This window comes from Pavona decussata, unplaced genomic scaffold (genome assembly GCF_977016875.1).
Source record: "Pavona decussata unplaced genomic scaffold, jaPavDecu1.1 SCAFFOLD_78, whole genome shotgun sequence".
NCBI lineage: Eukaryota > Metazoa > Cnidaria > Anthozoa > Scleractinia > Agariciidae > Pavona > Pavona decussata.
In genome coordinates, this window is record NW_028145496.1 from 270,001 (window position 1) to 291,410 (window position 21,410).

The 21,410-nt window shown below is 38.9% G+C and overlaps 2 protein-coding genes and 1 pseudogene across 3 annotated transcripts; 2 read left to right on the forward strand and 1 right to left on the reverse strand.

Moving 5' to 3' along the window:
• The first annotated feature begins 2,432 nt into the window (after positions 1-2,432).
• LOC146476169 (microfibril-associated glycoprotein 4-like) lies at positions 2,433-21,193 on the forward strand (annotated as a pseudogene). Its single transcript, XR_014865654.1, has 6 exons — positions 2,433-2,578; positions 5,994-6,244; positions 6,857-6,971; positions 7,460-7,594; positions 19,459-19,836; positions 20,774-21,193. The product of XR_014865654.1 is annotated as a microfibril-associated glycoprotein 4-like (transcript).
• Positions 7,797-9,578, forward strand: LOC146476170 (uncharacterized). Its single transcript, XM_085114665.1, has 4 exons — positions 7,797-7,848; positions 8,056-8,178; positions 8,361-8,483; positions 9,550-9,578. The coding sequence occupies exons 1-4, from the start codon at positions 7,797-7,799 to the stop codon at positions 9,576-9,578; spliced, it is 327 nt and encodes a 108-aa protein (XP_084970791.1).
• LOC146476171 (uncharacterized) lies at positions 9,684-10,877 on the reverse strand. Its single transcript, XM_085114716.1, has one exon. The coding sequence runs from the start codon at positions 10,872-10,874 to the stop codon at positions 9,909-9,911; it is 966 nt and encodes a 321-aa protein (XP_084970842.1). The 5' UTR covers positions 10,875-10,877; the 3' UTR covers positions 9,684-9,908.
• Positions 21,194-21,410: the final 217 nt, after the last annotated feature.

Here is a 21,410-nt window from a genome sequence, read left to right on the forward strand (position 1 = left end):
ATAAAGTATCGAATGTAAGACCTTGTACTGAAAGGCATTAGCATAAGGTTCAAGGGCCACTTTATGGGGGAGAGTGTAAGCAAGTTCCAAGTCATCTTCGGATAATTTAAATTCGTGTTTATGTTTATGTGCATTTTTTGGAAGTTGGGTTTAATTGCCAATAATCAAGCAATAATAATCTTTCGATTTTTTTTTGCGTGATGTCAAAAATATTTCCATTATGCTTGAAGGAAGGAACACCTTTAGTGGGGCCACAAATCTTCTTTAAACTGAGAGGTCTGAGTCCAAACCACGTAAGAACATTAATTTTTTAGTTTCTTATTTATTACGTTGTAGGATTCGATGTTGCTAAGGATAAGTAAAAGATCACTAACACAACATATTTCGAAATCAAAAAATGTCTGATAAAAAACTGTTTGCCATTTATTTTTATATACTTATTATTCCAGATGACGGAACACCAGTCTTTCTTGTCTGCAAAATCACAGCTGCAGAATCGTGACACCCACTGTAACAGTTCTCTGTAAGAAAAAAGTGATTTTATGGATAGGTCTTCGATGTTATAATTGCAGCTGAAAATTAAAAGGCCTCCTGACTCTTTTAAGAGGAGCATAAAGTAGGCTTTCTATGTGGCTCTATTATTACTGAAGATTCGCTTTAACCAGGCAAGTCTCAAAGCTTTAATCAAGCTGTCTATATCTATCATTTTTGTACCACCTGCTTCGTAATTATTGATGGTAGACAGCCTCGTAACCTTGTCTTTTCCATGCCATAAGAAATTATTAATTATATGATTAACTTTTTTGATAACATGGGAAGGAGTTGGAAGTAATGATGACGTGTAGACCAATTTAGAAATCAGCCAGGATTTAATAATAGCTACTTTCCCATACACAGAGAGCCCTCTAGTAGACCAAATATTGGTAAGCTTCTTCATACTATCAACTTTATCTTGGACGTTCTTCCCATAGAGTCAGGTCTCCGATCGTAAGTGAAGAATACGCCTAAGGCTTTAATTGGTTCACTTGGCAATTTTATCCCAAGTGGTTTTATGCCGTTTCCTTTAAGAGACCCATTCAAAAAGCCCTCAGTTTTTGAGTTGTTAATCTCTAGCCGCTTAGCGATTTAAAAAACTCAAGCTGCTGGAATAAATATTGTGCCGAATTTAGATCCGAAAGAGCCGCCGTTGTATGATCCTCATATTGGAGAAGTTTGGTTTCCTCCTATCCAATTTTTATTCCTTTAATTTCTTCATTTTTGCGAATAGCAATTGCTAACGTCTCAATTGCAAGAAGAAATAGGTAGGGGGAGAGCGGATCTCCTTGTCTGACACCCCGCTCCAGCCTGAAATAATCCGAAGCGGATCCATTATTAATAACGCAGCTCTCAATATTTGTGTAGAACATTTTCACATAATGTATAAAGTCCGAGCCAAAATTGAATGCTTCAATAAAATTGAAGAGATAATTTCCTTTTAAAGTGTCAAAAGCTTTTTTAAATTCAATAAAAGTCAGAATGCCGGGGATGTTTTCGCTATCTGTAAATTCCATTTTATCAAAAATCGATCTAACTGTCTCACAAATAAAGCGATCATTAACATAACCTGTTTAATTGTGGTGGATAATGCTTGGCAACCCTTTTTTAATTCTTGCTTGATTACCTTTGAGGTAATTTTGGCGTCAACATTAATGAGAGAAATGGGCCTACAGTTTTCAATAAGTGTTCGATCTTTGCCTTGTTTTTCAATTAACGTGATGAACGCTTTCCTTTGAGAGCTGGACATTTCGCCGCAATTGTAAGACTCTTTTACACATTCTATAAAAGAGTCGCTAATAAGATCCCAACAGACTTTATAAAATTCAATTGGAATTCCATCATTGCCTGGCGACTTGTTATTTTGAAAGCTATCCAGGACGGTTTTTAATTCCTCAAGAGATATTTTGCTTTCGCAAAATTGTTTTTGCTCCTCCGATAATGTAGGAACATAAAGGTTACTTAGAAATGCTTTAACAGGTTCATTTACAGTTTAACATTAATTTTTTCATGAGTAATTGCAGAATCTACTAGTCAGTTAATTTGTCTCTGTTTGCGTTTTCAGTTATCAGAAACTCTTTTCAATATTCGTAAGAATGACAGTGCAGAATTTACCAATTTTGCACCGCAATGGTCAGCTGCTGTCACACATTAGTTATCGCGCCATTGTCAATTGCACTACACCAGTTAATTGCCTGCATTATTGATGTCGCCCCCATACTGTTAAGACTTCCTGTTTTAACATTTAATGGACTACTTTTCAAAATTTAGGGCAATATATACAAGTGCCTTTCTACAGCCAATAGGAGTGATCCATGGTCTTAATTCTGAATTTGCAGGTGAAAACCGGCTGTTTCTTGCTGAGGAAACCATCCATATCTTTCTTGGTCTCATATTGACCAAGACTACACACAGTGAATTATAGTTCAGGATCAAATTGGTCCTTGCTCAAGTATGGCAGTTTGTTACTTCTCCATTCTTGATTTCCTATTCCTCTGTTTTCTTTGGGGAGCTTGGCTGCAATACAACACTGATGCCCAACAAGGTTAGGAAAAAAATTTTGACACAATTTTATCGTTAGTTAACTTTAAGAACTAAATACAAGGGGTCACTAAATCTACAGTCTTTGGTTTATTTTTGATGCGACAGAGTTTTCATTGTTATCTTGTTGTAAATATGGCAAAAATTTCAGTCCTTAAGGTTACTCATAGGTAAGAAATTTCGAATTTTTTCTTAAATAAACTTTTTTGGGTAATTGCTGAAACAAGTAAGGAATGCAGGGTCTAATGAAAACGGTCGTTTGAAATCTTGAAAAGAACGCGGGCTATCTGGAAAAAAAAGTTTTGTAGGAATAGCGGTGAACGAGTGAGGGTGCCATAATCCAATTTATACGGGGCTGTATTGGCATTTCTTTTTTCGCGGCAAAGTTTACCCGCGATCTCGAATTACCGGATGGTTTGCATATTTTGTTTACATCGTGTTCATCGCATGTCAAGACGTTTTATACTGAATTTTACAGTGAGTCAACGTTCCGTTTTGGATTTGAAATGAACGAAGTGAAAAAAGTCGCCTTGGGTGAAAATAAAGAAAAAACCGGGGCCAAAGAAGGCGACCAAAAACACTTCAGCTGGCAGCGAGCAGTAAAGGTTCGTGGTACAACCAGGCCGATGTCGTTTCAAAACCATTCTCGTCGAAAGATATTGGGGCGAGTCGAATGAAAATAACTGCCTCGGCAGCTGAGGAATTCATTAACAAACTACCAGACAGTGGAGATTCCAATACCAGCGCTTCTCCTTCGGAGTCCGAATTCGAAGATGCCGGCGACGATCCAGCCACTTTCGCTGTTGTTGACCGGCTCAAAAATTAGCAGCGACCTTCAGCTCGCAAAACCGATTGATGTATTGATTTAGCCGGTGGCGTTCTCGCACCAGACTTAACTTTTCCCATAACCCTTCCCATAGCCTTCACGCGAATGTAAATAATAGAACTTCGCAGGGAATACTTCTTTGTGTTGGATGGGTTTTCTCATAAACCAATAGGGATAACGAAAAAGCCTGACACACGTTGTTACCCTATTATCTCCTGAATGATATTGTGCAGTTTGTTTGGTTGTGCGCCTTTACGTGAGAGTGGGTAATTCAGTTAAGTACACGTCGCTAGTATTGAATTTGCAAGCCTAGGAAGCTTGTTTATCCAAAAAAAAGATGCTGATATTTTCGCAAACTTCAATTTACCAGCTTTACAGTGATATATAGTTTTCCGTGGTTTTATTTTATTTTAACACTTTTTTCCTTACTGTTGTAGTTTCCACTCCTAAGTCTAATTTAACTAGCAGAGCTCTTTAACCAGTATTATAAATTCTACTTCCCCCTATTCTATTTAACTGCACAGAGGTAGTGGCCAACACGAAAGCCTTGCTCCTTTGGCCACTACGCACTTCCTCCGTAGAATGTATAATCAGTAGATAAATTGCTTTGCACGTTTAATTTTTTTTTCTTACTATAAATTATATTGTATTTCGTTGTAATAAGTGTGAATAAAATTGAATTGAATTGAATTATCGAAAGCAGCGTGCGTACACAAGATTTCCCTGAAGACACTCGTGAAACCGATAGGTTGATTAAGAAAACTATGCAGCTTGTTGTTACAGTGGGGACAAAAATAAAAATGTGTTCCGCTTACCTTCAAGAAAGTTTTTACTTCTATAGACAGCAAGAAGGGATTTTTCTTCAGTTTTATTTTATTTTTTGTGTCTGAATAAAAGGTGTAGAAACTAACATAAAGTAGGAAGTTTACAGCTGCCCATTAAAAATACATTTGTACCCGTCTTTTGACCAATTTGGCTGTTTATTTAAGATAAAATTGTCTCCTTACAACTATTCGCACACCGCTAGTACTCTGGTTTAAGTTAAGGAAAGAATTGAACCTCCTAGACCCAGCAAAGAAACATTATCTACAAAATGCAAGAATGTAGCAGATGACAATATCTTAAAACGCTCGGCTCAAAATGAGAAAATGTTCCGGCCTCCCAAAAAGTCTCACTTTTTCATATTACACTACATTTATGTAAATAGATAGCACTACAATGGGTCGTTTGTGCTGGTGGTTCATGATTATATCGGCACTGTGTTGTTAAACGTTTTATCAAGATGATTTTTGCGCTACGTTTGTTTAGGCTGAAGTCAGCTTATTCGGTTCAACACTTAATTGATGAAGATAAATAGTTTGGATCAACACAAACGGAGAAACACAACCATTTATCTTTTGCCTTTTTTCTCCCAAATTTTCTCCTCTGTTTTAAAAGGAGTTTAAGTATCTGACACAGATGCGCTGAAATTCGGTATGTTTTATATTTCAAAGACAAAACAAATTTTCGAAATACATTTTGTCCGCATTGACTTAATAATTCACTTTGTTGAAGAACAAATAGAAAAAATGTCTTATTAGAAGTATTAATCGTATTAAAGAATTGAAAAGTAAAATGAAAAACATGGTGTAAGCTCAGAGTATTATATCACTGAGCATAAGCACAAAACGGCCACTGACCGAGGACAAAATTTTGTAACCTGTATAGATCAAAATATTCTGTATCTTTAACACCGTATTTTATGCTACGTTGAAGACCTTTTCATTTTTATTATAAAGCTCAATATCAACGTATCTCATGCAGGAAACTTGGCTTACTTAAAGCCGTAAATTTCGTTCAAGGCGCTCCCACGTTGTTTATAAGCTGAAATGAGACCATACTTTTACGTTCATTCCTTGAAGTTAACCGTTCTTCAGATTTAACGGTAAATCGGCGTAATGTTGCGTTCTGAGCCATCACATGCATGGACTTTTTCAGAACAATGCGTGCGAATACAGCAACACACTTTATCAGATCTTAGTCAATTTTGAAGTTGGTGTCTACGGATCAAAACCTTAGATTCATAAAAATGCCAAACAAGACATAACAGACGCAAAATTCATCAAACACCATGCAGTCATAGCAGGACACAGACCGTTCATCACATCAATCTTTGGTCAAATTTTGAGACAATTTAGCACCACGATTTCGAACCTTTCTTCACGCAGGTGATTGCGGATTCCATCGATCAAAGGAAACTTTTAACATACCCGCTACGACAACATAAGAGGTAGATTCAAATTGGAGGTGAATGACAGAAAATCAAAGGCGCCAAACAAAGGAATGTTTCAAATAATAGCTTGTAAACTCACTGAGTTCCTGTCGATCTTTGTTTTTGTTGTTTATGAGATAAGTTGAAGCAATCTCCTTATCGCACATTCATAGTACATTCGTCAACATATTTAAATCTGTCGTTTACTTTACACTGAGCTGTTCACGGTGGCGATAAAAGCGTGTATGCTTTTTCAGTTTGCATTACAGGGACAATTACTGGTATAGAAGATGCGATATTTATATTCTCAAGGTCTATTTGGAATTTCATTTTTCTTCGTAGATGGCTGCCGGCGAGTGAAGTTTCTCTCACCAGAAACTGGCCAATACCTCGAAGGTCACGTGTTTATAAACCTTACCATGGGAATATACACACCATGTGAACATCGATGTGTCATGGAGAGGAAATGTGTGTCGGTCAACATTGGTCCAACAAGTCAAGATAAGGTTATCTGTGAACTGAGTGATTCAAATCACTTGCAACACCCGGAAGATCTTAGGCCAAGACCTGGTTGGACATATAGAGGCACAGAGGTATGAAGTCTAAATGTGATGACAATGACAACGAGAAAACGCTTCAATGTTTCCGGTGACATATTGGTTACCTATCCCCACGCGAGAAGGGACTAATTGACTCGTTTAAGTCTCTAACGGGATTAGTTCTCCCCTCTACTTTTCTCGCCAGTAAAGGGTCTATTTTTTCCCAAGAATTTCAGTGTCTGACCAGAGGCGGCCCAAGCTCAGTATCTGATAGCAAGGACCTGATTTTGATTTATAAACAGTCTATTGGAAATTCACTTCAGCTCTCAAAATGTTAAAATACAACCATAAGTGTGGAAATGAACTTTTTACTGTAGGCGGTCTTCCCAAACGTTCGGCTTTTCCGACCAAGGCAGACAACTATTAGCTTTCTACTTCACCGCAATGCTTTCAGGATTTCCGACATAGAATCTAATCAGTAGCACCATGCCAAAGTCACCTAGTTACGAACGATTGAAATCCGAAGTGTGGAAACCGGTCTGGAGTGGATGACCGACACGAAAAATACAGAAAAATAAAACAAAGAACGGCTACTACTTGAAGAGTCGTCGCATCCACTATGATAGGAAAATTATATATTTTACTCTTCCTTTGCTTCCTCATCAGAATCTTTGCTGCACTAACCCTTGCCTTAACAATGGCACATGTCTTATGGGGTATACAGACAAGAAATATCTTTGTGAGTGTGCAGCCGGATTTACAGGAGAGAACTGTGAAATAGGTAAATTCATTACTGTCATGTGACAAAATATGATATTGAATGACTGTTTTGATACATTTCCTTATTGTTCTTAAGTGACTCAAACTATATTACACTTGGACTCATGCAAGTTGTTTTTGTTCACATAGAATTCCCAGCTTCATATTAAAACTAGATTTTAAGGCTGACTGGAATTTGTCTAACTTCTAATTGTATTTAGGAATCAGAGAACGCATTTAAGAGAGAGAAAATTGCGGAAATGTTGTTAGATCTAAAAGATTTTAGGAATCTTTATCCAAAAGTGAATTGAACGATCTCTAGAAATTTGCTTATTTCGAATCAAGGTTGTATTAGTGGAAATGTATTAGCATATTTATGAGCTGCAGTGAAGCTGAAGGCTTGAGTTTGACATATGTATAATTAATTAGCTGTTCCAAATACAAGACAACTTCCATTTATTCCCCTTTCAAGCGGTTTAATCTCTTTTTTGTCATTTTATATTTTGCTAGATATCGATGAATGCACAAAAGACATCCATAACTGCAGCAAAAATGCATCCTGTGTCAATACTGCTGGATCTTTCAATTGCACCTGTAAGCCAGGGTTCTCTGGTGACGGACAATTATGTTAAGGTACAATTTGCCGTTCTATTCATTTCCCTTGTTGATTGTGTAAAGGTAAATTAGCACTTTGTGGTAAACCTTCAGGTAAAGGCAATTAGCTATTTCAGTTGTAAAACCGGTTCCATTTTAAAATCCTTTTCCAAGCAGTTTAATCTCGATTCTGTTTATTTACATTTTTCAGATATCAGTGAATGCAGACCAGGCATCCACGACTGCAGCAAAAATGCATCCTGTGTCAATACGCCTGGATCCTTCAATTGCAACTGTAAGCCAGGGTTCATTGGCGATGGACGATTATGTTTAGGTACAATTTGCCGTTCTACTCGTCTCTCTAGATTATAGTGTTAAAGTAATATTGAAGTTTAGAACGATGTGCTTACCCTTCAGGAAAAAAGCAATTAGCTATTCCAGTTGTAAAACCGGTTCCATTTAATCCTTGTCCAAGCGGTTTAATCTCGATTCTGTAATTTTACATTTTTCAGATATCAATGAATGCACAAAAGGCATCCACGACTGCAGCAGTAATGCATCCTGTGTCAATACCCCTGGATCTTTCAATTGCACCTGTAAGCAGGGGCTCACTGGTGATGGACGATCATGTTTAGGTACAGTTTGCCGTTCTATTTGTTTTTCGAGTTTATTGTCTTAAGGTAAATTTGGCGTTGAGAAATTTGTGGTAACCCTTCAACAAAAAAAAATTAATTGGCTATTCCAATTATTAAACAAGTTGCATTTATTCTTTGTCGAAACGGTTAAATCACTTTTTTGTCCTTTCTTATTTTTTTAGATATTGATGAATGCACTAAAGGCATCCACGACTGCAGCAAAAATGCATTCTGCCTGAATACCCATGGATCCTTTAATTGCATCTGTAACCCAGGGTTCACTGGTGACGCACGCTCTTGTTCAGGTAAGACTTTGGTAGTCTCTTTTTGGTCTTTGTTTTTTGCCAGGTTTTAATCCCCTGGTTAAATCGCAAAATGCAGCAATTTTTGGCCGAATTTAACGATCACGTAAAGTAAGAAAGTAGATAACCTAAGAAAAAATATGTTTTAACAAAGTTAGGTTGTATTCGAAGTGTAACAATTTTTTACGCTTAATTTCACGTTGAGAAACTGTTTGAACCGATCTTGGGTAATGTCTTCTAATAAGGCTTTAAATTTATTTCACGTGATGGTAATTGATGGGTATAAAAACATGCTTTTATTTTTCGTTACTTATTTCTTCATACTATAACTGAATGACTAGTGTAAATGTATAATACAAAAATGAGAGGGGTGTAAATTAGGATACCTTTAAATCTAGAAATGTTCTGGAATTGTTATTTATCTGGAGTTTCTCTGAAACCCGAGCGCAGTCAATAGTCACGAGACAGCCATCTTGAATAAACAACTTATATTCTAGGAGGTAGAGCCCTGAAAAATCAAGTCGTAGCACACCCTCTACATATTTGGTCTGATATCATAAAATTATACCACAATACCTATAGAGCATTTTAAGGTATGATGTACTTATGTATTGGTGGGACATCATTGTGCTAGGGGCCTATTTGTGAGTGCTGGTAAGGTCCATTAAGTACCATTATTTTATGCAAGTTCAACTCGACATAACTCCCTTCAAATTGGGCCCAGACTATTCAAAATTGGCCAAAGCATTACTAGGGCGAATATTTTTAAATTTAATAGGTGAAACCTCTAAATCGGGTTTCCATAGTAACCGTTGCTATGGTACTATTAAATTGAGGCTATTTAAGCGACGTTTACTTTCAGATGTTTTCAAATGTAGGCCAAACTTATCACTACTTTTTCAATCATTCAAGGCAATCTAAGAAAAACAATATTCGTAACATTAAAGTGTTACTCATTTCAAAACACGGCATTCATTTTACCCTAAACAAGTGCTGTTTGCTACATTGATAATGGTCAAAATTGTTCAAAATTACACTGATACTTTAATTTTTCACTTTTTTCTCACAGTCACCTTTTACTATGTTGACAAACTGTAACCAATGTTTGATGGTGACCATTGCCAAGACGTCCCTTTAAGTGAAAGCAAATAACAGACTATGTTTTTACCAACTTTTTGTTCGTTTTCATTCCATAATGAAACCGCCTTTGGTTTTGAAGATACATTGCAAAATGTCAGAAGGAGTGAACAAATTGAAAACTTGAATGTCCAACTGCACATGTAGGTACAATTTATAAAACTACAATGCCGAACGCTTAAAGTACAAGCAAAATTCAAAAGTTGAAATTTGGCGGATATTGAATGCCATAGTTGTAATACCGAAACTCAAATCCGTACTATGACAGTTACTACAGTTCAACTCTAGAGCCTAACTGTCATCAGCATCTGTTAGTTCGTCTTCACTGCTTCCAGATATTACATTAATTGGCTTGTCAGGATTTTGGCAACTTTCATCATTCATACAAAGGCACGCTTCGGTACAGGGCATCTCATGGGTTTTGCAAGGACACAAGTCATCCCTTCTGCAGAAAGATTTGGTGCATCTGCATGTCGTTAGTTCAAGTAGCCCTTTCGGTGCTGGATCCTTGGTCTTAAGCAGTGGCTCCAATACACCGTCCACTTTCTTCCAACCGTTGTTGACCGGTGACGGGAGTTGTTGAGTTGCATTCAAGCAGCGTTTCCATACACAAGCCTGGTAGTTAGCCCTTTTAACGTGGTGTCGCAAACTGTTGCTTGTTGGCGGTAAACCTTCACTTCTTTGATGCTTTTGGCAGAACATCCAATAACGTACATCGTATGCTGTTACTCCTGCCTTCCTGTTGGTTGTATAAAGGGAACAAATAAACCTCTCACAGGCTTCAACAGTGCATGCCGGTGGTGGGATCTGACTGCCCAGGTTGCCAACGCTGTTATGGAGACTGGAATCTTTGACAGATGCCTTCCATGCTTTCTTTTTGCCAATTTGAAACAACCCACTTGTAGAATCACAACCAGTTAAAGCATGGAACGCTGGCATCGATGCGCAGACACTCCCTCCAAGCTTCTCAGCAATAAGATGGACAGGGATGAAGCTAACCTTATCCTTGACGTCAGTCTTGAACCAAATTTCATCACATTGTATCATCTGGAATGCATGGATAGCTAATACAGCAACGTCTGTATCAGGGGACTGGATGACAATCCTGTCTTTAGTGGAAGAAGCTTTCCAAGCATGAAGGATCATCCTTGTGTCAGCTTCTTCGTGGTCTGATCTTAGCTCTGCAAGGGGATCCGTGCGTCCACAGGTTACAACAACTGCATCTGTTGGATCTTTAAAGCCACCTCCAATCACCATTTCTTGACCCGGAAGTAAATGTTGTTCACCCAAACAGCACCATTTTTGGCAAAGAAATCTGGAAAGGTTAACCGTGTTATTCTGGTTGCTGATGAACTTTCCCCATCGCTTTGGAACCGGTGTGTGCTTGTTTGTGATTTGGATCCCAAGTGCTCTGCTTGACCCCCTCCTCAATCTTTCGTTTTCCTTTATGGACTCTCGAACATCGTAGCGGTCAAAGACAACATCCACCCTTATACACTGACCTTGCCGTAGAGGTGTGAAGAGTAAAGTAAAGTACCTTTCAGCGAGGTCTCCGAATGTGCGGCAACCTGCAGACTTCAACATCTGGATAAGAGCCATTGCATCAAAATGAATGCTGTTGAAAGGGTACTTTCAGGAAGTCTTCCCTGTGCCTGACACTCTTGTTCAACCTCGGTTATTAGAGAACTTTTTGTCGTTTTCCGCAAAGCACCATCTGCTTGTGCCAATGCAAAGGGCACAGTTGACAGTTCATAGCTCAGGACCTCTTTCACATCAACATCACGACACTTTGCAGCAATCAGAAGTCTACCGAACAAATTCCGTCTGTGCACATGATGTGACTGGTTTTTGCCATAGAGGCAAATGTTTTCACATTGACTTTCGATATCTTGCTCCAAAAAGATACCTCACAACTGTCCATTCTTTGCATGGTAAACTTCTTTGCTTCTTCTGTTCCTGTCTTGAAACAGTCAATGAGCTGCGTTGCAGAATCGTTTGGCATAACTACGCAAGTGGCGATGTTTCGCAGAGGAATTGGATCTTCTTTCGATGCCTCACTCAAATCAAAAGGGTTTGACGTGGTAGTAGCAATGGTGTTGATCAGCTTCTGAACATCAGCTCTATTCCTCTTTACTCTCTGAGAACCTGCCTCCTTGTGTGTTCCAATCTTGTCAGAGTCTTCAAGGTTGCAAAGTTGCTTGGTTGCAGAAGTAATCTCAGCCCTCTTGTGACTAGTTAGAAACCATCTGTCTAATGCAGAAGCATTTTGTGTTAAGTCAACAATACCTCCTCTAGTCTTGCTGTCGAGGTTGATGGTTTGTTCCAAGGCCATGTCGGTCCAAACTTGGCAGAAACGTTGACTAAATCTACATACTGGATGGTTGCCGTTTAGGAACTCTTCGTGAACTTCTGGAGCGTGAGTGGGAAGCAAATGCATATCTGCCAAGTAGATTGGGAGCTACCTGCAATTGAAAAGAGCAAGAGATCATAACTAGGAGACACGTCAAAGGGGATAACGTTAGAAAATTAACAAATCGCAAATGCGCTTCGGCAGACACTAACAACAAACGTATTTTATTAATGCGTGTGACGAAGATTATATCCCATATTATCCCAATTCAGATATATTGAAATTCAGTTTTTAACAATAGGCATCATTTCGAGGCTTAGGGGAATAAAACTATATAAATCCTTAACTAAACCTCTAAGCCTCGTAGCGATGACTTGTAACTTGAATTGTAATATATTGAAATTGGATTATTGTTCTGTCATGATGGTTCACAATTTATAGTTTATCTGACAAAACAATGAAGTTAAAATATCTCTATTGAATAAGGAAAATCAGAATAAATCGTTTGCCAACATACCTTGAATAGTTGATGCGATCCATGGCAAAAAAGTACGGTAACATTTCTGCAACAGCATTCAAATGAAGTTCCCATGATCCCTCTCGTTCAGCCCGAATGAAGCGCAACAGCAATAGAACAATGTCAATAAACACAATCCAGAATTGGAATAGCTTTGACTGCTGACTGGCTTGTTGGCAGAATCTTGCAAAGGGCTGTTGAAGGCGTGGAAGTTTGTCGCAGAGCAGATCGAATGAGGTTTTCAGAGAGGTTGCATCATTGCTTGTTCTTTGACAACAGTTTATCAATGCCAAACACTGGCGTTGATAAATTGTTGGCAGTTCGATGTTCCCGGCTTCCATCCAAGCTCCGAATGCTTGCCACTACAGTCTCAGTAGTGCTTCGAGAACAAGCTTATGTGCACGTAAGCCTCTGTTGTATGACTTCCCTTTCAACAGCATGGATGCCATCCATGTACACCAGATTCTATTAGCAGGTCTTCAATGCCACTGTCCTGGAAAATCTTTCCAATAACTGAAAGAAAGTTAAGAGCTATGTGAAAACCTCCCATTCGGATTACTGTGTTCTTGAATTCTTCAGGTCTTCGCCACTGAATCTCTTTGGCCTTCATATAGATTGCAAGGTCAAACGTAATTACACTGTGCCTTTGGTCCAGTGCTTCCATCATAGTTTGAACGTTCTTCATGGCAGTGTAGACTGTGCTGTATTCAGTCGGTGAACCATTGATCATTGGACAATAACCAACCGAGGTCAAGGGTGGAGGCTCACTTGCGATCTTTGCATTTAATCCACTCCAGCTTGGTAGGGGCTGATGAGCTGGGCTTTTGCGGTAACCTAGATCTTCACTAAACAACTAGTGGGTACACAGGCGTGTTAACAACCAACCAAGGTCCATCTGAATTGTAGCAGTACGGAAAGAGCTTGAAGACTTAAACCACACTTCTTCCACTTTGTCTTTGTAAAGGGTTACTGCAGGTCGCTTGCCACAGGCACCAAACTCTAACAGGTGTGGATTTGCATCTGGGGTGTTAAGTGATCGCCCTTTCTCAGAATGGGCAGAACGAACTGGACGTTTCGACCCGTATTGCTGTCGTTGATACAGGACAAGTGTAGTGGCATGGGTGGTTTGCTTATTGTATCCTGCTACCTGAACGAACACTCCAGTTGTGATGTTAGACGGAACAACGGTACCCAAATTCTCTGAGCTGGCTATAATACCTAATGCCAAGCTAGTATCAACAACTTCTATGTCATCGTAAGAGCAGTAATGACCAAATCTATTTAGCATCGTTACCAGGCACTTCGAGCCTGTCATATGCCGGACAGACATAGCCAATCCAACGTGCTTAGGTGTCTTCACGCGACCATGAGTCGTGGCGTATATAAGATCTTGGGCAATTGCCAAAATATGTCGCTCATCCGCAGCATTAGAAGCAGTCGGAGCCGACTCGTCGACTTTATCTGGATTTGAGATCATCAAACAGAGAAATTTGTAGAGATCTTTAGGCGCTGAACTCTTTACTTCACGAGCACTGATGTCCTCCACATCAACGGGTTGAAACCCTATACTTTTGCTTTCATTCTTTATGCTTGATCTCAGTAATATAGAACTGACATCATTCTGACCCTGGCTGTTTGAGGACTCATCTTCAGAAGGTGCTGGCATCTTACTCAAATTGCAGGTTTTCTTAGAGGCTGAACTGATGACATCCTGCAAAGAAATGGAGCTAGAATAAACCAACTCTGGCTTCGAGGGGCCAGGTAGCTTCTGAAAGACAATTTCCTCTTGAAAGCTTTGCTGCAGTCTGCATTTTTAGCCTCTCTGTCTGGTAGCTCTTTGCCGTTTTGCAGCCAAGGCTTTCTAGAATTTCCTGATAAGAATCCAGGAGAGTTTTCATGTCAAGGGCTACTCCCGCCTCCAACTGAGGTTTGATACCCCCTCTCATTTTTTGGAATGCCTGTGTGTAGATATCTTCCGCGCCATCAACTCGAAAGTCAGAATACCTTAAATTAGATTTACTGACATATTGAGATCTGCACTGTTTATGATACTTGGCCTCTGCAGCAATCACGTCAACTCCTGAAATCTTCAACAGCATGACCTGATCACTCCTTGCTCTTGCAGCCTCCTCTATAGCCTTGCAGGAATCAAATGTTGAAACGTTCATCAGTTTTAATTTGTTGTCCCCTTCGAGTTTTTCTGCTGGCAAAATAAACAAAGCGACCAATCCACTGAACTAACTTGCGATCTAGAACTTGGTCTATCAACGTGCCTGTCTTTACTTCTCTTGCTTGTATAACTCTGAAAACACTTGCCATGCCAGACAACATTAAATGTATTCAAATTTTCAACAGCAGACGAAATCCTGTGGTAAGTTTCATCTTGTCTAACCTCTAAAGCTTCTTTAAATGATCTCAATCCAGCTTCGGTAGGACTTCTTAGTTTTTCACCCCTTTTTACCTTGACAAATAATACACTTGGCGAAGTCTGTACCTGGTTTGGGCTTCTTTATTGGGGGCAAAAGTCTCACTTCGTTTTCTTCGTCACTGCTTTAAGTACAATTAGCCATTGTTAACCATCTTAAGAGAAAGTAAAATGGAGTCATACTTCATATATTGATTCATCTAATTAAGGGTACTTCCTGGGTTCGATAGGGTAAAAAAGGGAAAAAACATTTTTTTGACCAAATAGAATTTGGGGATTTTATCTAACATTTACTGAAAAAAAAAATTGAAAAATATTTAAAAGCGCACGAGATATTTAAGAAAACGTATTTCCATCTAAAAGTAAATAAAAAAAAAAAAGGTGTCATAATCTTCTTAGTGCGAGACGCCCCAGAGTAATTTTCGCGGAAAACGCTTCATCCGGGAGCTCTTATTTCAGAAATAAGCATATTTTGTTTACATCTCGCCTGCAGAAAATTTCTCACTTCGAATTTTATATTCTTTGCGCTTCCCACATGGAAAAGTCATCAAAAAACGAAAAGAGCATGTGGATAAAATCCCGGAAGAAGCCAGGGCCTTAGAAAAAGGGAACGACAGGTTTCAACAAAGATCGAAAACGTGATCTTGCAGAGAGCAACAAAGGCTCTTGGTTCGACCAAGAAACTCCAGTCGACGTTGAAGGTTCTGTCGAAGGTGATCACGAAGAACTGGAGCAGCGGCCTTCAAATTAATCCACTGTTATTGGATCAAGTTCACAGAGGTCGATTGCCGTGCAAAAGTCCTGTAGGGTAACTTTGCAAGCGTCCTGTGAAAATATCAAATATCATATTCTGCATCCTCTGGGCCGATTTCTTTCTTCTGCAGCGAGATAAAACCAAATAACGTTTTACTGCGCGTTTGTAATGAAACATTGGAATAAAATCAGCAAGAATTAGACCGATGAAACAGAACTCACCAGAAGTTATCAACCCACGTATAATACTGGAGATAGCGCGTTCTCCGTGGCCCTTTCTCTTGCTTTTTGCTCCGCTCCACGCTATCTTGAAGATTTCTTACGAAGAAATCACCATCGTACCTAAATGACAGTAAAAATGCGATTTTCTTTCATTATACATTTCCTTTGATACGAAATGAATAATTGCTTTAGCTTGAAGCGTAAATTACATTACACGCAATCAAAACGAACAACCTACCCAATAGATTTCATCTCTGTTATCAGTGCACTCCTCCGAGGAGTGCACAGTTTGGCAAACTCTCCGCTGACGCGCTTTTGGTTTCGTTAGCCTTGGTTTTCCTCCGTTTTCCTGGTTGATTTTTACGCTTTCCTTTCGCCACTTTCCCCATCTCGCTCGATCACAACAGCGAAGTCTAAAACGTGTCTGCAACGCGACACTTTTTTCGCGAAATTCTTTGCTATTGTTGTTGACGCCATGGGGTCCTGTTGCTCGATTGGCTCGCCACGTAATGAGGTGTCATAATCTCCTGTGGAGGCTTGTTTTTCTTGCAAACCTTTATCGAGCGAAAACTCGCGCTTGAATTTTGCTAGAGTATGTCGACTTTGAACGAATTAATAGGGTATGTAGTTTTGACGGATTGTCGTGAAATTTGGCCAGAAGATTTGAGGAATAATGACAAACAAAAAGATGTCAGGGAATTTTGATTTTCAAAATATTTTTCCCTTGGCGACTGTTTACGCAACACGACTCAAATATTTTTTGCTACTCAAACTTTAGACCTGGATATCTAAACAACCAATCAGAATTTCGAAAAAGCCTGACACCTTCTTGTCGATTGATGCCTTGTGAATAACACTGTGCAGCGATTTCGTTCTTCGCGCGGCGTTCGATAACCGATTAATTCAATGGAACGACCATCGGTCGATTCGAGGTTCTACTGGCTCCTGGCACTTAAAAACGGAAAAGATCGCTCAATTATATTTTTCATAGAAAACTACATTTATTAAGCTTTATAATGATATATAGTTTGTTAGAGGTTTATTAAAACTCGCGCGCGTACGAATTTTTTTTCAAAGGACACCCGCGAACCCAGGAAGTATCCTTAATCTATTTTATCAATAAACCTGCTTTCCTAAATTTAGAAGCAACCAAACTCTGAATCGAAAACACATGCAAAGTCAGTTGTTCAATGGCCACACGTTTGAATATCCGTTCTTCTAAATACAATTACAAAAAAATTGCTCTATAATTTGTGCTGTACTTCAGATAAATTGCCCTAAGCAAAGCAAAACTAATTATAGACTGTAACAGAACGTGTTTTCAAAGTGAAAACCTTACCTTAAAGAGAAAACAACGTGGAACCAAAATCCAAGATGGCTGAACTACATCGCCTGTAAGTACCAGTTGCATTGTGGGAACATTACCCCCTTGGCACTCTGGGTAATGTTTAAGCTAGCAGGAATCGCTACGATTATGCAAAGAGACGCTTGCCTCAGGCTATTAGAAGTGGTTTTGTTTAAGATCTATATTTATTCAGACAGAATTTTCAACAGAATTTATAGCATGGAAATAATTACAGGGAAGACGCTGTGTTTTGAAAATAATAAAACTTCAGTCTCACAAATATTGTCTTCTTTGATTACGTTGAATAATCGAAAAAGTAGTATTAAGTTTGGCCCACATTTAGAAGAACATGACAGTGAACATTGTTCAAATAGCCTTATTTCAATATAACCATAGCAACGGTTACCATGGAAACCCGGTGTAGAGGTTTCCCCTATTAAACTTAAAGATATTCGCACAAGTAATGCTTTGGCCAATTTAGAATTGTCTTGGCCCAATTTGGGGGAGTAATGGCGAGTTGAACTTGCATAAAATAATGGTACTAAAAATGTGCTTAATTTAGAGGGACCTCTCCAGCAGTCACAAATGGGCCCCTAGCACCGTGATGTCCCACCAATATATTAGTACATCATACCTAAAAATGTTCTATAGGTATTGTGCTGTAATTTTATGAAGTCAGATCAAATATGTAGAGGGTGTGCTACGTTTTTCATTTTTGCGACCTCTGCTGGAAATCTCCTCTTAGTCTATTAGAAGCTATCTACGATTCTCGAAACGTACGTTGGATCTGGCGTTCAATGAGTGTCTTAAAATATCTCCCGTTTAAGGAGTTTAAGGTGTATTGTTCACAAAGAATAACTCCTTTCCCGTAGCTAATTTCAACAAAAAATTTCGCTAAGCGCCCTCCTGATCCCCAGTGCGCGCCCTTCGCTGTACATCCGCGAGCTAATCCTTCCTCCGGCTTAGGCCATATTTTTCCTTCGGGAGCGCGTGCTTGATCGTAGGGGTTATATTTGTGAATAAAACTCACCCCGTCTAGGTAAAAGGCGATGTTTTTTTCGTCCAAACATTCTTGTTGTAGTATTTTCTCTTTGCTTTGGCAAATTGTACACGTCTTTTGAAGTCTGTTTTAGTAACACACCCTTCTTTCTACTATTCAAGTAACGATAGCCATTCGAATGAAGGAACCGTTGCACGGTGCGACAGGAAACTTCTCTCATCTTTAAACCCGGTCTTTCCATTAACCCTTTTATAGTGACATTGTCATCTTCCTCACGTAAAGTGGTGATGTGCCATAAAAGGAGACGTTCTTGACGAGCGCTCAACTTCCGTGGCAATCTCGTACCCAGAGTCCTCAGGCTTTTTGGTCAGCAGGAGGGCGCCAGGAGAGACTCTAGGGACATCGAAAAAATTCCAATTTTTTGATTGGCTGTTCTTTAACGGTTTCCATCGTTTTATCGCAGAAATCCTGCGGTAAAACAATGGAAAAATGTAAATATGTAATGTAAAACAATGCGGACAAATATGGCCTCGACAGAAAGAAAATGGAATTTCTTCCGGTAAAGTTTTATTTCTCAGGACTATTTTTTCCTCTAGCTAAACAACAGTTTACAAGGTAAACTTATCTGAAGTTCAGAAATTCTTGCAAGTGAATTCGGCTTCTTCCTGAAATTTGAAAACAAACTCATTGGAATTCTGAAGAAATGAATAAGCGACAGAAACACGAGAAATAGCAAGTACGAAGGCGGGTAAAAATCAGGCACTTTCCGAAAATATTTATTACTTTCATAGCAAAAGACGCCCTGCATTGTGAGTCCAGAATATTTTTTAAAAGCTGACCAGGAAAAGGCCAACGATTTTAACCCGATAACGGAGGGACGAACATTTCACACAATTCTTGTCGTATGTGGAAAGAAATCATACATTTAGGCTGATTTTATCTTTATGTACTCCTCGTTCTTCCTTCAGCTTGAAATTTCTGAAAACAAATTTTCACCATTACAGCATGTTGTGGCTACAAAAAAGAATAAACTAAGAATATGAACCGGAAAGTATGAGTAGATCAACTTGAGAGAAAACCATCTTGTAACTTTCCCGAAAGAAAACAGGAGAAACATAAATGGACCTTTTTAAAAGACTATTGGCTGCTGAATCAATTATTACTCTTTGTTCAGCTTTGCTTGACGCATTCGCACACAACTTGAACCCAAATTTATTCTCTTGTTTCAGTTTACAAGAGCTGCTTTGAACTCTACGAAGCTGGTAAACGAACCAGCGGTGTTTACAAGATCAACCCCGACAACGGCGGTGCCTTTGATGTTTTCTGTGACCAAACAACAGCCGGTGGGGGGTGTACTGTGTTTCAAAAGAGATTGGACGGCTCGGTTGATTTCTACCGCGGCTGGGACGACTACAAACGAGGGTTTGGGAATCTGAGGGGTGAATTTTGGCTTGGACTGGACAAGATTCATCGCCTGACAAAAGAAGGAAGCAGACTGCGAGTAGATCTTGAAGACTGGAGCGGAAATACAGCTTACGCCAAGTATGACGCATTTGCCGTTGGTGATGAGGCGAGCAAATACAAGCTGAGTTTGGGATCATACAGTGGTAGGAATATTTAATCAGAACAGGTTTTTTTATGGAAGTAGAAATCTTTTAAGGCTCTCAACGATTGAAACTGAGATACTCGGCCATTACACACTGAAATTGAAACAAAAATTGGTGAGTTGGTGAAACTGGAACTCAATCAGAAAAAACATAAAAAAGACTATGAAGATAAATAACGTCTCAATGGCGAAATATAAAAAGCTTCACCATAAACATTCAAAACCGCGTTTTTAAAACTAAACTCACGATTGTAAAACAATACATTTCCGTAAAGGATTCTTAGTCGAAATTCTTGCAACAAGTGAACTAATGTACAGGCTCAAGTTTACTGCTTTTTTTTATCACTATGCAGTTTTTGCGGAAAGTTTTAGGAAGAAAAATTCTCCGAACGTCCATTTCATCAAAGTACACTAGTAAATCGATTCTTATTTCACAGTAGCTGAACAACAGCTTTAGCAATAATTTCAATTAATTCACTACAAACAGATATTAGAAAATAATGGAAATAAATTTGATGTAGTACTGAATTGTATTATCCTGTCATACGTAAGCGCCTTCTTTAGCACTTCAGATCTGTTGATGGTTTTCCCTAAATTTTGCCTGTTATTAGCCAAATTCGTTTTACAAGAAAATTTCAAGGCAAAAATTGCACCAATTTAATTGATTTTTGAACTTGCTCTAAATACTCAAATATTAATAACATACTACATCGTGGAATAGATATTTTTCTTTACTATCGACTTAATCATATTTTATTTCATATTCGATTTTTCTAGTACATGTATTACTTTTTCTTATTACTAACTGAACGTTTGCACAGGTGCCTTTTTAGTTTTTATTTCTGCAAAATCCAAACCACATGCAGGTCTTCTTATTTTAGGAGACATATTATCATTGCCCTGTACCTTTTAAATTCTTCTCTGGTGTGTTTTTCTAGGAACTGCTGGTGACTCACTCTCTTTTCATCGTGGCATGGCGTTCAGCACCAAAGATCGAGACAACGACGGAGATGGCGCGAATTGTGCCACGCAATTCAAGGGAGCCTGGTGGCACAACAGCTGTCACGATTCCAACCTGAACGGCCGCTATCTTAAGGGTCACCACTCAACTTATGCTGACGGTGTGAATTGGTATCACTGGAAGGGTTATTACTACTCCGTAAAACGAGCTGAGATGAAAATCAAACCAGTGAACGCCTGAAATTAGTTTTCTTGAATCCTATCGGTCACTTTTTCGTTTATTCTTTCTATTGGCGTTCAAGTACTTTGTGCCGTGTGAGTTAATTGTCTCTGCCCTGCCAGGCCCTCCCTAAACTTATTCGTCTACTAAGTTCGTATGTTTATTTTTGTTGTGAAGTTGAGACAAAACTTTCACGTTTTTGAACTGTCGCATAAAAAATTTTGAAATTCAATAAAAACATTAAAAAAAACATGTTTTGAATGAACAACATCTATCTTTAGCTCCTGTAAAAATAGAACCAATTTGTCTATCAGGGTTTAATTAACAATTATTTAACGCGAGCGCTTGGAATATGAGATAATCGATAGGCAACGAGGCGCGCAGTACGAATTATA

Bases quoted from the DNA above. Each gene is read 5' to 3' on its own strand.
- LOC146476171 (XM_085114716.1), bottom strand. From the start codon at position 10,874: ATGGTGATTGGAGGTGGCTTTAAAGATCCAACAGATGCAGTTGTTGTA.
- LOC146476170 (XM_085114665.1), top strand. From the start codon at position 7,797: ATGCATCCTGTGTCAATACGCCTGGATCCTTCAATTGCAACTGTAAGC. The intron at 7,849-8,055 runs GTTCATTGGCGA...TACATTTTTCAG, and splicing joins AATTGCAACTGTAAGCCAGG to ATATCAATGAATGCACAAAA. The intron at 8,179-8,360 runs GTACAGTTTGCC...TTATTTTTTTAG, and splicing joins TGATGGACGATCATGTTTAG to ATATTGATGAATGCACTAAA.